This window comes from Coenobita brevimanus, chromosome 51 (assembly GCF_032717465.1).
Source record: "Coenobita brevimanus isolate Jiangsu-jjx chromosome 51, ASM3271746v2, whole genome shotgun sequence".
NCBI classification, from domain to species: Eukaryota; Metazoa; Arthropoda; class Malacostraca; order Decapoda; family Coenobitidae; genus Coenobita; species Coenobita brevimanus.
In genome coordinates, this window is record NC_137004.1 from 41,199,944 (window position 1) to 41,218,147 (window position 18,204).

Below are 18,204 nucleotides of genomic sequence, written 5' to 3' on the forward strand. Positions count from 1 at the left end.
TCCCTTCCATTAAGACTGGGAAGATTTAATATGTTACATTTCTTGGAGCCAAACCTGATTGTCGACCGAAGAGGGATGAGGGTTGAGGAGGAAGGGGAGGAGGAGGGTATACGGGGAGAAAGAGAGGACTGGGAGACGACAGTGGAGGGAAATGGAAGAAAAGGGAATAATTTAATATATCTCAATGGGTAAATGGCAACGAAAACAGAAAATAAAGAAGCAGAGTGAGAAAGTAAATAGCGACACGGAAGATGGAATGAGGACATGGAGAGTGTGGCGAGGAGAGAGGAAAGGGGATGAGGACATAACGAAGAAGTGTAAGAAATGAGGAATGGTAAGAGACAGGGAGAAACAGGGAGGTCGAAGAGGGAGAATAGAAAGTAACTGAGAAACTGTAGTGAAAAAAGAACTACTGAATACCCGATCTCTAAAGTAAGAGGGAAGGAGCAAGAAATGAAAACAGGAGAAAGGATGAAGAGAGTGAATGTGTAACGAGAAAACAAAATAAAGAAAAGACGAAGGGGAATGGATGACTGATTAGGATGGATGTGAAAAGCATTATGTTTTGCAATAGCTGAAAGGCAAAGGAAAGGAAAGGAAATCACGGTAGGAGAAAAGGCAAGTGCGTGAGACAGGAGAGTGTAAGAGATATGAGTGTTCAAAGAGTACGAGGGATGCTAAGGATCGGGGGAGAAGAGGAGAGAAGAGGGGAGTTAAGGGGTGAGGCAGATTGCGAGGTGGACAAAAAACCAGTCTGGTCACAGGGTTCTAAAAGGTTCCACCTCTTCCACTCACCTTCCTCTAACTTGCAAGGTACATTATTAATTTTCCCCTCACAGTTATCTAACTTAAGGAATTATTCAAACGCCCATTTTTACAGCAAACATAATGAAGAAATGTTGTAAACCAAGCATAGATCTCTAGCCTAATGACAAGTACTTTAACACCATAGATATTCAGCGTCTCGGGATTCTGTGTTAGTGGCGATAGTTCTAATTGTTGCCTCAAATGTAAATGCCTGTAGGAACCTAAGCACTGTACTCTTACATATACTGTTCCTAAATAAAGTCTGTTGATAATAGGGTGAACATTGCACTTTTCCAGCTTGATAGGAGATGTGTGTATCAAAGAATACGGGGAGAAATGAAAATTATGAAAATACACTTTGCAAATTGATGAAAACTTCAAAATCGTAAAATCAGTCGTTTGGATGATAAATGCAGTAAGCCATTTTGATTAGTTTGTTAAGATTTTGATGAGCCATTTCAAAAGAACCTTCAAAAATGTTATAAACTCATCTTGAACAGAATCACGTTTAAATGTTGTGTTGGAATATCCTTTACAGTGATTTTAAGACAGATATTCTCTTTTTATATCTAGCCTGTGAATAATGTGATTGTTTCTTAATGTAATACCGCTCTTATGGCTATTAGTAGTATGGTTATTGCTATTATTATAACATTTCCTTCTGTTTTTCATTATTCTTATTTATGGTTATGACCTCCACTCGCACTGTTCTTAGCGTAACCACTGATATCATTGTTGTAGTATATATGTTTTGTTTAGGTTATTTTGTCACTAATTGCGTTCGTACTCTTGATTATATTAACCTTATGAATATACAGTCAACTTGGACAAGATAGACCCAAGGAAAATGAATAATTAGCAGCAGGAGTGTATAGGAACGAAGTATGTCTGAGGAGAGGAAGACAAAGAATGAGGTAGAAGGAAGAAAGAAAGTGCTTATATAAATGCCTATCGACCGCAAGCCAGTCAGTAAAGCAGGCCAACAATTACCCCTAGAATACGACACCCAACCACGTAAATTCCATCCAGGTCCCGAATTGTAGTGCTGGGTGAACGAGGGCGTGAAAGAAGAAAGTGAAGGGGTGGAGTACGTAAAGAGGGGAAGGGTGGCTTGGAGTGACAGGGGTACGGCGGTAGAGGTGGGGGTTTTGGAGGGGAGGGGAGGTCGGGAGTCGAGATGAGATGGAGAGAGGCTTAGTATTTTGTTATAGTCATCCATGGACAGGTGGACAGTGAGGTTTCTAATAATAATAATAATAATAATAATAATAACTCGGAACACATATATGGACACGGAGACTGGAAAGTTACTAGGATACCAGGTCGGTAAGTTGCCAAATAGTAATCCAAAGGTGCCACGTGTGTGTGTGTGTGTGTGTGTGTGTGTGTGTGTGTGTGAGAGAGAGAGAGAGAGAGAGAGAGAGAGAGGGAGAAAATTATGCAGTGACTATACATGAGAGCATTAAGTTGTTTTTTCTTGGCTTACTTCTCATGTTAAAAAAGAAAAGAAAAAACATTAAATTATTAGACTGGGGAATAAATCACTAGAATCATTTATAAAGACGATTCATGCTGCGGACACGTCGACCTGGGATTCTAGTTTTGTTTGACCTTTTGGAGGGTAAATGGGGGGGAGAGGGAGAGAGGAAAAATATATATATATACTGTATATCTGATGGCCTGTAACCCGTTCTCACCCCAGATATACGATTGTTATTTTTTTAACTTATTCTTGCAATGTTTTATTTATTTATAACTTTATTTATGTATTTATTTACTGCGAATGTCATCTAACGGTGCTTTACGTGTTGTGTGTTGCTAATAAGGGAAGGCACTGACCTCTGTTGTGTTTGTCTGCCAGAAGTCATGTGAAGGGCGGTAGTTGGTCTCGTCCTTCGTGTCTCGTTGTTGTTGCCGTGGTTATTGATGTGCCTGGTATGTCGTTTCTTTGTATATATTATGCTTACACTTTAATGCTTGACCTTTCCTTGTTTCTGAATCCTGCCTTACCCCGTCTTCAGGAGGGATGATGACGATGATGCTATATTATTATTATTATTATTATTATTATTATTATTATTAATCTCCTGCCAACTAGATTTATACTTAAAGCTACCATAATTCACGTCACAGTCTTCTGTAATTCTCCACGCGTGATCAGTATTTCTCAAACACCTTCCGACAGAGAAATACTTCATGTCTGACATTTTTGGAAGACATCAAAATACATACATTATTCTTATATTTCATGAAAAATTAACATGATACCACATGATCGGTTTTCAGGGCAATTTTTCCCTGGCTAATTTTTTCACGACATTTATTTTGGCAACTTTTACAGAAATAGTGTAACACAGGCTTTCGCAGTCGCCAGGGAACGTCACCAGTAATATACGAAAATGTCGCTGGCATGATCGAGCTGCCTGGGAAAGCTGACCCACTCTTCACCCCTCACCCCTTAACCGACACCTCTCATCGCACACCTCTCACCCTATACTCCTAACCCCTCACCCCAAACTCCTTACCCCACACCCCCAAACTTCTAACCTAGTCTAACCGCACCCCTCACCCCACACACCCCTAACCTAACCTACTCTAACCACACCCCACACACCTCTAACCTAACCTGCTCTAACGACACCCCCCACACCTAACCTACCCTACTCTAACCACACCCCACACACCTCTAACCTACTCTAACCACACCCCCACACACCCTCTTAATCTAACCTGATCTAACCACACCCCTCATCCCTCACCTGCCCAACCTGCTGCCTACAGATCCGCATGGAGGAGGCCAAGATCCGTGCCCTGGTGATGGCGGCGAGACAGGTGCTTCTGGAACAACCCACCCTGGTCGAGCTGGAGGCGCCTGTCAACATCATCGGGGACATCCACGGCCAGTTCAACGACCTCCTTCGCCACTTCGACAAACTGGGGTACCCGCCTGACCAGAACTACCTCTTCCTTGGTGATTACGTCGACAGGTGAGAGGTTGAAGGACGCTCTGTAGCAGTCAGTCAGTCAGTCTATCTTCACTACCGGGCCATCTATCTGTCTATCTGTCATTCTCTTTATTTCTGTCTATCTGTCTGTCAGCCTATCTGTAGTAGTCAATCAGTCAATCAGTCATATTTTTAGTGCCTATAAAAGTCAACCCAGACGTTTTTACTAGCAATATATCCAGCTTAAGTTTAGAAGTTTTTATGAATACTTGTACTAAACTATGTGGTGCTCAGAATCACTTTGGCATGTGACGCCTTGAATTCTGCGTCAAAAAAAGAAGAAGAAATAGAAAGAGAAGCTTCTACTCTGACGATTTGGATAACTATAGTGAGTCTAAGAACCAAATATAATCTGGAGTGGATTGAAAAAGAATCAACACATATTTCATGGTCAAAATTAAATTAATACGGCAGGTCTATTCGAAGTTAACAAAATCATATCACGTAAACGGAAATAAAATATCAAGTTCATATATATATATATATATATATATATATATATATATATATATATATATATATATATATATATATCGCTGCTAAAGGGCGAATGGTGGCTGGTATTCAAAATAAATTCTCAAAATACCCATTCATTCATTGCTGTACGTGATCAGTGCATTATTTTCGTGCACAAAAATAGCTCACCTGCCGCGTCCTACCTGACATCACGGTATGAAGTGCGTCACAATACGTCACAGCTCACGTCAACGGAGAGCAACCAGTGTTATGCCGCAACTGCGCCAATTAAATCGCTCAGTCATTCATTTCCCTTGCTTCTCTCCTAATAGGGACAACGCCAGTATTGCATTTCGGCTGACCTCAGCCGATTTTATTAATCTGAGGGTAGAGGAACGTGAGTGTTTATATCGTCACCATTAACCCTCCCGTAGTCGGTACAGCTTTGGAATTATATGGCAGATAACGCCAGACGATTTTGGAATTCTGTAAGACAACGGCGGAGGATTTTATTCGGCTAAGTGCGGTATAGGAACCTGAAAGTGTTAAAACAGTCACCATCATCCTTCTCACGTCGGGACAACTCAGGTATTCTGTTCTGCTTAACGCCAGACGATTTTATTCAGCAGAGAGTGAGTTATAGGAGCTTGAGAGTGTTAATTAGGTGATATACTGTAACTGAAACGTCTGATAGAGAAGAGCACTACCATGAATTCTTCCTAATGGTTTCGTTGAAAATACGGTAGTGTTTATCAGCTAACTCAATCCCTCCCCTTCACCTTGATCAGCCCGAAAGAGAGAGAGAGAGAGAGAGGATCAGGTCGCTTTAGTATACACGTGGTGCCAATAACCAGCCTTGAAACTACCATATTAGCACACTCATGGTCCGGACAACTCTAGCATTATATCCAACTAACTCCAGATAATTTTATGCAGCCAAGAGTGAATCAGAGAAGCCTCAGAGTATTCATTCCCATCACCGTTAATCCTCTCTATAGTTCTTTCACCTAAACTTGGCCCAGATTTTCGGTCTTTTGCAACTTATTTCACGTTCCTCAGTGGCAGAAAAACATAAGCTACGTCTCATCATTCTATTCATAGCACATCTTCGTAACTAGCATCGTATGGTTTCAGTCCGATGCTACAGGTATTGGAGATGGAGAGATGGCAGTTTTAGGCCAAGTTATAATGAAAAGAGTATAATGTCCTATTCCATTAAACGCAGCATGAGTTTATGCAAGTGAGAGTGCCATGAGGGCCTCTCTCTCTCTCTCTCCTTCTCTCGTTCTATACTGTATTCAAGCTCCCATATTCATTTAATATTCTTTTCAGTCGCTGGCATAAGTATTATACCATGGAAAAATGGAAGTAAAATCGAGATACTCTGTGTCATTATTTTACACTAATATTCTGATAGATATAAATTTGTGTTCTAAATGGAGGAGTGATAGTCATTTGTGTCACCCTCGGCGGCTTATTACCCTGTTAGTTGTACCGCCATTTTTATTTATTGATTGATTTTTTTTTTTTTAAATCTGTTTTGTTTCACCGATTCCTTTCTTTCCCCCTACAGAGGAAAGCAGTCCTTGGAAACCATCTGCCTGGTTTTGGCCTACAAAGTGAAATATCCCAATAATTTCTTCATTTTACGCGGCAACCATGAATGCGCATCAATTAATAGGTATGAATATTATCTTTTCTCTCTTTTGAATCATGTGCCGTCTTTTCGTTGGTTCAGGGGGCTTCCTAGCACCTCTTCCTTGGCGATTTATTTTGGCTGTTACACATTCATAATCTTTTGTATGTTACTAATAGCATTTCATATCGACATGCATTGCAGCAATAACACTGCAGGATTTTAAGGTATAATGGGCAAAATAAATTGCTTAGAAAAAGGTGCTACAAAATTTCATATACCAAGAAGAATACGACCTGAATATGAGATGAATTACAAACATCATCATGGTCTTCATCCATTAATGTCTGAACTCCAAATATATCTGACAAATATATTAAAATTATTGAACTGGTGAAGAAATACAGACAACATTCAACAGTTGATTTTATTTGAATTTTCAGTTATATATGACAAGTGTCTGAAAATATACTACACTTGTGAAGAATTTTGTCCTGTCTCACCGATCTTATCTCATTGACAGAATCTATGGTTTTTACGACGAGTGTAAACGGAGATACAACGTCAAGCTATGGAAGTCCTTCACCGATCTCTTTAACTGCCTCCCGCTCGGTACGTAACCATTGATAGCACTAGAGCCAGAATGATAAGAATGTAAGGACTAATGCCAGGATTATGAGTGTGGAGTTATTGATACCTGCACTGTGGAATAATGATAATTTTCTGTCAGTGATAACGTAATCTGTTTCTGAAGTTGGAGTTATGTTTTGCCATGTTTAGCATAGAATCAAAGTCATTATCCTTCTTTCTTTGATGCAAGATGATAGACTTTTTAAAGATGTCTAAATGGAAAAATTATACTGTAACTATATATTGAACTTGTGTCTACTGTAAGTGACGATACAGTTTAAACCTTACTTGAACCTTTGTGGATATATTTGTTTCACTTGGACAGGTCATGTCGCTGTGAAATCAACGCATACAATTACTGAATGTTTCTTTAGTAAGCTGTAACTACTGACTTTGCGTTTCCTCCCCAACAGCTGCTCTGATCGAGGGTACCATCTTGTGTATGCACGGCGGTCTCTCTCCCGACCTTCACAACCTCGAGCAGGTGAGCACACATGCCACATCACTGAGCTTAGAGGACGTACTTTTGTGAGCTTAGTAGTTACCCGAACACACTTGGCGCAGCGATTTGTTTTGTATATACTCGTACTTGCAACAGGACATTAAATAGTCATTTAATTGTGATTCATATTTGCCGAATAACAATAATATCATTAAAAATTACAGTAACCCTTTTCTTCTTCACCAGCTGCGAACCATTGAAAGACCCCTGAACGTTCCTGACTCCGGACTAGTGTGTGATGTGCTGTGGGCGGACCCGGATGAGGTAAGATGCGTATGGATCTGTCAGTGTTAAAACTCATCCTCTACCCTTGCCTCTGGCTGAAAGAAAATCATAGCTAAGGATTCACGTTTAAGAAAGATTAATAGTTTACCACACGGCCGGGCGCGGGTCTTCCAAATCGCCTAATGGCATACTGTAGAATAGATGATGATAGTTTGAAGACTGCACGAGTAACACTGTCGAGACGAACACTTTCTTCATATAGTCTGACAAAGCTCCAAACTAACACATGAACACTGGACAAACAGGTCTTGGTTCGGTGTGAAATCCTGGCTACGATTAGATGGTGAATAGAAACTCGACTCGCAAATGTATCTGTAGCTATGAAAATGAGCGTACCGGTATCTCATGCTCTTTAGCTTTTGTAATAATCAGTTATGATGCCTGTAGTATATTTTGTGTCAGATTTTCCACCACTGCTCTTTGCCCATTGAATGGTATCTAGATGTAAGAAATATAAAGTAATTTATTCTTATTGCCTTCAGACGATTTTATTTATTGTGTGCTTTCTCGTGCTCTGTTCTTGTCAGATGCCTAAGTGCGGAAGTCCTAGATAGATGCGGGACCATACGGAAATTTGCTAAAATGAAGCACCGTACAGTATGGGGTTTCGCAAGGGTGAAGCACTTTGTGTGAAAATCCTTTGATAGGTTAAGTGAAGCACCATAGGGAGCTTCGCTAAAGCATCTTGCATGTGAAAATCCCTGACCGGGCTGCTCCTTGATGTTCCCGCATCTAAAAAACTCTCCATGCAACCCTTTCAGAACGTGAGAAATGTACAGTACTGTATAATAGTTTTTCTACCGCCAAATACAGCTTAGAGGATGTAGCTTCTCTTCTTATCCCCCCCCCCCCTTCTTCTCCAGGAGGTGCGTGGCTGGGCGCCCAATGACCGTGGTGTATCGTGGACCTTCGGAGGGGACGTTTTAAGGGCCTTCCTGGAACACCACAACCTTAGCCTCGTTGTTAGAGCACACCAGGTAAGGTGGTAATGAGAAGAAGATTAATGATCATAAGGAGGAGGAGGAGGAGGAGGAGGAGGTGGTGGTGGTGGTGGTGGTGGTGGTGGTGGATGCTGATACTGATGGTGATGATGATGATGATGATGATGATTAGGAGGAGGAGGAGGAGGAAGTGGTGGTGGTGGATGCTGATGCTGATGGTGATGATGATGATGGTGACGAGGAGGAGGAGGAGGAGGTAGAGGTGCATGATGATGATGGTGGTGGTTGTCGATGCTGATGGTGATGATGATGAGGAGGAGGAGGTAGAGGTGGATGATGATGATATATGCTGCCTCTAAGTGTCGTATTTTCGTCTGCATGGAGACTTTCTAACATCACTGCTGTAACATTTCCATACTGCAAGTTAATGTTTTCTTTTAAGTGCTACTGACCTGCAAGAGACAGTTATGAAGCACTCGTAGTAATGTGTAAGCAGCAGACCAGGATGTGTTAAAATGGTTTGGCCATAGGGGGAGGAGTAGTGAAAGGAGACTGATAATGAAAGAGTACAGATGTGAAGTGGAAGGAGAAGAAGGGAGAGGCCAAAGAGAAGATGGAAGGAGAGTGTATACGAGGCTATGAATCAAAGAAGTCTGAGCATCTTCGAGGGTGAGCAAATTAGAAGGAAGTGGTTCATTGGGGTGATAACTTGATGTCACTGGTCAACAGGCACGAAGTGAAGGTACTAGGAAAAATTGTTATCAGTAGTGCCTGCTTTTAGATGGTTAAGAATTGCTTGGTGTAGGCCATTACACAAGTCAGTTGAGAAAGTGAATGAGTAGATGAAACTCCTGTTTTCTGGTGCAGCCCTGAAATGAATAAGAGCAATCATTTACTTAAAATAAAATGTTGCTGGGGGCTTTCTGGCACCTTGTAGCCATTTCTTTCTCTCTCTCTCTCTTTTTTTTTTTTTTCCAATTTAAGCATTAATATTCTCTTCTTGGTTCCTATTCAGTCAAGCCCCAGTTTGACTTTACTTGGCCAGCAACTAAGCTGGAAAGTTTTAGGGATCTCGGTTAGGTTAGAAAAAAGAGCGCTATAGCTTTCCGTTTTCTCACCCGATCATTATTAACTTCAGGTTGTTGAGGATGGCTACCAGTTCTTCGAGAAGCGATCTTTAGTGACGCTGTTCAGTGCTGCCAACTATTGCGGCGAGTTTGACAACGCTGGTGCGGTGATGGGTGTCAGTGAGGACCTTACTTGCTGGTTCAATATTCTCCCGGTAGGTGGCTAAAGAGAGGCTGAAATATAGTACTGTGTTTACCTTCTTATGTATCTTATGGTATAAATTACCTGCTGATTCAGTGTTCCCCTGTGGAAGATGGTAGGAGATGCTGTATTCAGATATATTTTTCTCATTAGCTATACATGGTCCTGATATGTAACAGAGATGCCATTATTATTCAGTATACCTGTAATTGACTTCTTGCAATGTAAATTCTTACTGACTTTCCATGTACTTTTTAGGAAAGGGAGGTAGTTCTGTGTTTTAATGACTCATTTGCAGTTTATAGCTGTAAATCTATTTGTGCTTCTCTGCTTAAATAATCCCTGTGCAGTCATTAAGCAGTAAGCTGTCCTAACAAACCATTTCTGTTTATTCACAGCCTGACCGTCGCCGATCCTACATCAAGAAATGAAGTCGACGTAAGAAGAAGTAGAATGGTTTGTTTTGGGCAGTTCCTGGCTGAGCCAAGACTGCCTGGCCCCAGAGCCACCTATCCCCAACCCACATCTCATGAGGGCCAAATCCCCCAACATCACACCTCATGTTGGTCATGCCTCCATTTTGATATCCGTTTGCACTGGTCTCCTCATGTAGTGTGGAATATATAGGCTACTAGCCTTAGAAACAAAGTAAAGCATTAGGGGAAAAAAATCCAGTACTCATTTTGAAATTTACAACTCATTTATATGTTTCCGATGTATGAAGGCTTCTGAAATGTTTTTGGTTTAGGCACACATGACTGTTATGAAGACAGCATATGCCATGTAGCTCTTATGAAATCATTGTTTATACAGTATTACTTTACTTGGAATTACCGCCTCAAAGACCCGTATGTGAATGTTTTTATATCTGCAAAGCTTGAGATGGCCACTACACTCATTACCTACAATATACTCATATTGCTTTATACCTTGTAAAGAATGTATTTTGGGAATGAATGCATGGCAGAGCATCAGAGGAACGCTTCTACCAAAGACTTAATATAGCACTGACCTCTAATGGCCAGTAAATCATCAGCAGGATCTGATTGTGTTCAGGCAATAGAATCATACAATGAGTAGTTGTTTCTGTCAAACTGATTCACCCATTCACTCTGGTGACTTATTTCATATACTGTAATATTCTTGATGCCTTCAGCTGATGTTCTTCGGCTTAGAAGAAACTTTATTAGCCCATTCAGTACGATAGTACTGTACTCTCGAAAGTTGAATAATGTCATCCATGGGAAGAATAAAAAAAAAAAAAAATAATATGTCATCAGATTGAAGCGCTTAACATAAAGTAGCACAACTTTATCTAGAGGTCAGTGATTATCAAGATGGTTTAGCTGCACAGATTTTATACTGAGTGAATAGTGGTTCAGATTCTGTTTATAAAGGCAAGCATCCTTGTGTTTTTGGCCACATTGTAGGTAGCATACTAGGCTACGTAGCATCTCTTTCTGAATGACATGTTTTGCACAATACACTTTAACAATCTTTTGTATGCTATTTATATAGTTTTAACATCAATGTAGTTTTCCTCAGTAACATAGAAGAGGATTACGAAGGTGTATGTGCAAAGGTGATACTAAATCTCCAGAGCCACATATAATACAACCATTTGTTTGTGATTGTGTCAATAACAGTGAAACGAATACTCCCACATTGTAAATTATACTTTGTTGATATATATTGTACCATCTCTCAGAAAGTTATTGCATACTGTATACAGCAGCAGTTGACAAATACTATAAATATCCAACACAGTTTACACACATGCAACTCTTCTCCATCAGCAAAAGTTTTAAGATTTGTTTTTTAGGGCTGAGAGCAGGAAAGAGGAAGAGCACTAATGTGGAATGTTACACATAGCATCCATGACAAATATGAATCTTAAAGCTTAAAAAAATTTTGGTGTCTTCATTTCTACCGTTTATGCATTTCAATGGCTACTAGTACACTGTATTGCCAATATTTTACATTGTTCTGTTTTGTACTGTAAAATTTGCCACGCAGCTGAAAACCTTTGAGGGAGTGATGGAATATCTGTAATTGGTAGACAGTACTGTATACACCTCGATACACATCCACGCCAGTACTGTATTTTCTTTATATTACTGCTGAAATTTATTCCCTTTTCTTCACCCAGTCTCTAAGGTCCTTTCCCACATTGATGCCCAATGACAAACACTATTCCTTTCTTCTCCCTCTCCTAACATCCCCACCACTCCTATTAATTGTGCCAGAAGTAGCAGGCTTCAAGTGAATTTCAGACTTCATCCTTTTGAGGCCAGTTAGTCTCACAGAAGTTTTTCATTTACGGTAACTTCGTGTTTGATACTATTGCAGAGAGACAGCAAAATACCTTTATAATACTCTTTATATTGTGATGATCTGAGCTGGTATATCAGTACTGTAGTTTGTATTTTTGGACTGTGCACTGAAATGCTACCTGTGATAAGTGGTTGATTCCGATAACTTCTTTCCAGTAATTCAAACTGCGTCAAGAACATAGCAGATGTTTAAACTCAAGAGCCACTCTCTTATCTTAAACTTTCGTTTCTGGGAAGTTGTAGCAAGGTTTCACACCAAAGAGATGTTGTCCAGTATCAAGCCGATAATTAATCTGATGCATTCATAGACTCAAGAGAAACAGTCCATGATGACACTGTTCCTCGGCAGTCTAGAGAAGCTTCAAACTATGAAAAACAGGTCTTCACCCACTATGACACCCTAGCTATGACTTTCTTTCAGTCTGGGATGGGGGGAGAGGGTGAGCATAAGCTATGGATTTCAACTTTACTTGTGGTATTTCTCTTGACCTCATTAAAGTTGACCAGCATACCAGTAAGCTGGTTCATTTTTCATATGTGCATAATATTCCTCATCAGAGAAGTGTAGTGAGGGCCTCAGTGCATGATAATATACTATATTCTCACTGGTTTAGGAGACTTCATAACACTTCATTAGCAATTTATTGTGCATATTATATCTGAAAACATTCTCAGGCTGAAGAAAATTATCTGGTGTTAGATGGAATAAGGTACCAGAGCTGTTTAAACCATGAGAATTAATAGTTTTTTACATTATTTATATTATTTCATACTGACACTCTTTCCACTAATAATGTACACGACAATATCAAGGTATAATAGGCAAAATGAATAGCCAGGGAAAATTTTTTATGAAATCTCCCAAGACAGTGAAGACCAGTGTCCCACCTTGTAATTTGTATAGAAACTATAGTCTGTTTTTACCATACAGAACTGAGTGGCTCCATGAAACTTGATGAGCCTTAGTTACGAGGTAGGAATGAGCCTTCCTGGTTACTAGTCAAATCAACCCTCAGATATATCCACACATAGACCTTAACTGAGCTGAAATGCATTAGGGATCTCTTAGTCAAGAAAAAAATGCACTGCAGGCAGTCACACATAAATACCGTGCTCTTATCGGGAGTGTTTTTGTAGACACACATTCCCATCAGTAATGTTAAATGTTGCAGTTATGTATCGAAAGGGAAAGTGATTGCACTGTATGCCGAATGAGTTATGAGTTAGTGTGTAGATATATATTATTTTGTGCTTTACTTTGATACAAATTATTAGTGAGTTGCTAATTTGGTAAATGAAGAATATTGGAGATATTCAGTGAAACTATTTTGATATCAAAGGTTTAGTAATGCCTTAGTGTGTGGCTGAATTTTGTCAGGAGTTAAAGGAAAGCTGTGAGTTACAGTATTGTGTTTTTTAGAAACGAGTGGAGGAAAATGTGACTGACAAACTATTATGTATAGTTTAGTGTTTATATGAAAGATAAGATGACACATTTATTGTCATAGGAATTATTACAATACTAGACCAACTGTGATCCGAGCCAGAATGTTAAGGGCTTCATCACACTGAGGCCAGAATCAGACATTCTGATGCAAACTGTCCACCTGGTGACAGAGGAGAGGTTGATATAAAGGCAATTTCTTCATGACCCTTCCCTCCAGGATTAGGGCATCTACCTATAGACAGACAAATTGACCAGTCATGTCAATGGAGTAAGGGTTGGAAGAAGATCACCTGTGTTTTCAGGCCTCATATTTGGCATTGTTTTAAGATGCCAGACATAATGTAGTTGGCAGTGTGGAAGGAAATACCTAGAATGTGGCCTTAAGAAATGGGATGTTCTTCCAACTTTTATCCTGGCTTACAGTTTTGGACAATTTGCATCAGAATATGTTTGATTATGACCTCAGTATGGCGAGACTCAAAGCCATGCCCTTGCTGAATAGTCATATCTCCCTTAAACCATCACAGTACGTGGCAAGCATCCATTATCTGCCAGTCCAATGAGGTATAATAATTTTCGAAGCAGTTCAAAGCTATACTACTGTGGTAGCTGAGTAGTTAGCACTGCTAGACGCAAAACTGCTGTTGCAGTAGTACCAGAGTTTGAATTTTTTTTGTGGGCAGCTGGAACCACTCAGCTCAGTTGTCCATCCACTTTTTGTGGTCTGGTAGGTACATGGGTACCTAGGGTACCACCTAAGGGAGATAACTTTGGTAACATGGCTGATGCAGTGGCCTTGAATCCCAGGATAGTGGGTGAATAGCCCACCACAGGCTCAAAAACTAAAGTTATGGACATTACCACTGCAACTAAGCACCTGATGGTGTCTGACTCAATATTTGCCCTTGATAATGCTATCTGTATAGCATTCATGATATTATCAATAATTTATGACAAATCATACACACTGTAATTACAGAAGTTCTTTATGTTCCAGCACTTCACTAGCAACAGTAGACTGGATATACAGCTTTATTTATTTACACTTCACAACTTAATCTTTCATAATAACACATTTAAAACCCTACATACCCCTTCAGTATGAGTACATCTTTTTGTTTATTTCAGTATTGCTACCACTAGACGATATTCTTGTTTAGGAAAAACCTATAGCAGTGTAAGGGTTAGTGAAGACTGCCTTCCGAAAGAAGAATACATTTGTCTGAAGGTATGTGAATGAAATAGAAGAAAAAGCCCATCATGGTGAAGGAAAGAGAAAAGTTGGTCAAGAAAAAAAAAATCTTTCCATGTAATTCAGTAACATATGGAAGTTGATTACAGATGGTTGCCTGTTTGCTGAATAAGTTTGTGTAAGACTGCACTATGACAACATACCTCACTCTCACTGACTTAGGGGTTGTCTTTTAAGTGGCAGTGGAATGACAGGAAAGGAGGAGGGGGAAATGAAGGGAAAGGGGAACCATGGCAAAATTATTAATCAGTACCAGATAGGCTCAGTGAGAGAAACAAAAGGCTCCTTGGGTCAGCAGTCTGGTTAATGGGGAAAATTTTTAACCCCTTCATTGTGAGAATTGCTCTTAAGCTTAAGGAAAGTGTCTGACAGTAGCAAGAATAACAAAGACACATCAGTGTACTGTAGGATTTTAATTAGTGCAGTTTCTAACCCTGAAGCTAAGTATAGTTTTCTGGTTGTAGCAAGAGAGTAGAATTTAAAGCTGTCATCATACAGAAGGGGTTAATCAGTTGTACCAAGTGTATGAAGCATAAATGACACCTCATATTATTACTAGATTATTTGTTGTGAGCTAGGTAGACATTCTTAAGCATTATATCTGATGACCATAACGAGCGATTTGATTCACATTTTGCTCAATATCGTACCTGTTTTGCAAGCACATATATTTACAGTATATTTACTATCAGCAGCAAATGTTCTATGGCCTTTTCTGCTTCTCTCTCTCTGTGGATGCAAGAGAAGTGATGGGACTTTTGCTGTCAATAGTACAGTCTCCTACTGTGCCAAATACCCACAAGCCTCTGTGTTCTCTTAGCGCTCAGAAACACTATAAATGATTCTTCATATATTGTGCCCTTCTGTCTCGAGTATTATGAGGATGACTCAGTCTGCTGGTTTGGTTGCCTTATGATATTACTAATCACCCTTGCAATCAGTGGACATAAAAAAGCAGGTACTATAATGCATGAAAAGCATGGGAAGTAGAAAAGGGCACTGAATGGATGCTGGAAGCACTGACTGAGCCAGCCCCACAACACATGAGAATTGAGATGAGCAGTATATGAACTGCCCTCTTGTTAATCCTCTGAGGCCAGGAATGTCTATTTTCATTTTATTCTTGCCCTCTCCTGATGATGTTATTCAGCATAGGGTAGACTTTCCAAACTGGAGGGGTTAGGCATTATACCCCATGGGTTTACAATGTCTCTTCAAACATGATCAAAAACGTCAGGTAGCAGGAGCAAGAATAAACTAAAAAGGATGTCAGCCAGACTGAAGGGGTTAACAGCCAGCATTATACACTGGTGTTGTATTATAAGTGGCTTTAGAGATTTTGTAACATATCTTCCTTAGTGGTTTATTCAGGACATTATAACTCAGTATCCTCTTGTGTATTGGTGATGTGAGATATGTCAGTATTAAAACATTATAAGTAACATATAACATTTTAAGTGTGATATGCAAAATAAATGGCTAAGGAAGAGGTGTCGTAAAACCTATCCCACCTACTATACAGCCCTTAGGCACATTATGCCAGTTCATGTTTGTCACAGACTGCCAGATGCGTGTGGTGTAGTTCATCCTCAAAGAACTATGAATAAATTACTACTTTCCCATGTTGTCTAAATATTCCTGTGCACATTACCTATATTGAATAGGAACATCCTTCCACCCATCACCTAGTCCTACGCCACCCCATGAGGAGCATAGGAACCCAGGGCTAGGCAAGTTGGACCTGATGAGAGTGACAAGTCTCAATCATCCCTGAGTGGCATTATGTGAGCACTAAACCCTAACCACCCCTTGGATATGAACCTACACAGGCTCAATTCGACTGGAGCACCTTAATTACCCACTAAACCACCAGGCACCATAATTTGGTTATATGGTTTCCATCCAGCTTGTCACTCAGTGTAGAGTTACCCACAGGCAGAAGGAAGAGGAAAGACAGAAGAAGGAGTGTAATGTCACTCATAGGCACAAGAAAGGGGAAAGAGTGATGGAAAGAAAGACAGAAGAGGAAGGATGGAAGAGAGGAAAGGGCAAATGCCCAAAGCAGAACTACATTGAGTGAGTGGATGGTGAGAGCCCCCACCTACCACTAATGAATAGGAACAGTGGGAGGAACTGAATACAGAACAGGAAAAGTTGTTTATTGGAAATAACTTTGACCCTCTTAAGGATGAAGAGATGGGACATACTGTTCCTAAAGAGGGTGTTAGTCATGCTAAGACTGATGAATCATCCCACTAAACAATTTTTCCAAATGTGGTTAACATAAAACATGAAAACAATAATATGAATTACTTTTAATTTTTTTCTTATACAACATACATAACAAAATGCCACATTATATACAAAGTACAGTGCAGTACTACAGTATAAACTCATAATTTATATGCAATACTGAGTGTACACTAATTACTTTTCTAGAAAAAAATACAGTAATCCCTCTACTATCCGATGTAATAGAGCCAAAGGCATTATCCGGAAAGTGGTCCCGTTCGGAAAGTGCGCCCCTAGCTCCTGGACTGGTACTTAAGGACCCTAACCCAGCCTAACTTTGAAAGCCACCCAAATAACTCCCTACCGGACATGCATAGCACCTATTTAAACCTATTTAAGACACTATTCACACCAATAATGGACATAAAGCATGAAATAAATGAAAAGGAACCAAAGGATGAGAAATTAGAAGTGACTGTACCTCAGCCAGAGTACTTACAGCACGTTTGTGGCCGGTTTTTCTAAGGTTTTGGCAGTGGTGAAAATGCTCTTGAAGCACGTACAGTAATCCAGTGTTGTGCTGCACTTAGTTCTTTGCACTCTGAGTTATAATTATTTAACATTGCACATTGTTCTTAACTGCACTATGCCAGTTTCAACCACCAATTTGCACTCCACAGTTAATCCTTTGCACTCTAAATTCTAACTTCTTAACACTGCACAACACTGTAATTTCCTGTGTGGTCTAGCAGTGAGGTATTGCAGTTTATTCACAAAAAATGAGCACATGTGGCTTCCACTGCGATAGGCATCTACTCGCCATCGAAGTTAGGCAGTAACTGTTGGAGTGTTGGTGACGGGGAAACAGAGCTGCAAGATCACGACGGCCCCATTACCAAACTCCTCATTACCAAATTCGTAAAGCTAACATTTATTCTTCACTAATTATATATACAAGTGGAAATACATGTAATCACTCTTCTCATAATTAACAGCATGTTGATTATTTTCACACTATGTTGGCTAGCAGAGTAATCAGAGAGAGCAAACAATCCACCATCTCCATCCTGTGTATCCTCATACATGTGAAAAATCAGTTTGGTACGGTAATACATTATGATGATTCATTACCAAACAAATTTTTCATTACCAAATTGGCCCACATTTGGTAATGAAAAATACCAAATGGCAACCCTGACAGGGGAGGGGGGAGGGGGGAGGAAGGAAGGGGTGAAGGGGCCATGTAACAAGCTGTTCGGTGACACACGGCAATTTCAAATTATGGGTGGGGAAAAAATTCGGATTTTGGGGGGATTTTTAATTTTTTTTTGGCCATTTTTGGGTACTGAAGCTCCAGGCCCACAATGTCCGGTAAGTGGGGTGTCCGGAAAGCACGGGGATTACTGTAA

At 40.0% G+C, this 18,204-nt stretch overlaps 1 protein-coding gene across 1 annotated transcript in view; it reads left to right on the forward strand.

Annotated features, from left to right (window-relative positions):
- Positions 1-10,070, forward strand: part of LOC145400124 (uncharacterized) — a 34,559-nt gene extending 24,489 nt beyond the window's left edge. Inside the window, exons 2-9 of the mRNA XM_080272635.1 lie at positions 3,589-3,794; positions 5,842-5,949; positions 6,428-6,516; positions 6,948-7,018; positions 7,223-7,300; positions 8,185-8,298; positions 9,401-9,544; positions 9,930-10,070. Of these exons, the coding sequence (XP_080128761.1) occupies positions 3,589-3,794; positions 5,842-5,949; positions 6,428-6,516; positions 6,948-7,018; positions 7,223-7,300; positions 8,185-8,298; positions 9,401-9,544; positions 9,930-9,962 (843 nt within the window). The 3' untranslated portion in view covers positions 9,963-10,070. The remainder of the gene's footprint in view (positions 1-3,588; positions 3,795-5,841; positions 5,950-6,427; positions 6,517-6,947; positions 7,019-7,222; positions 7,301-8,184; positions 8,299-9,400; positions 9,545-9,929) is intronic.
- The last annotated feature ends 8,134 nt before the right edge of the window (positions 10,071-18,204 follow it).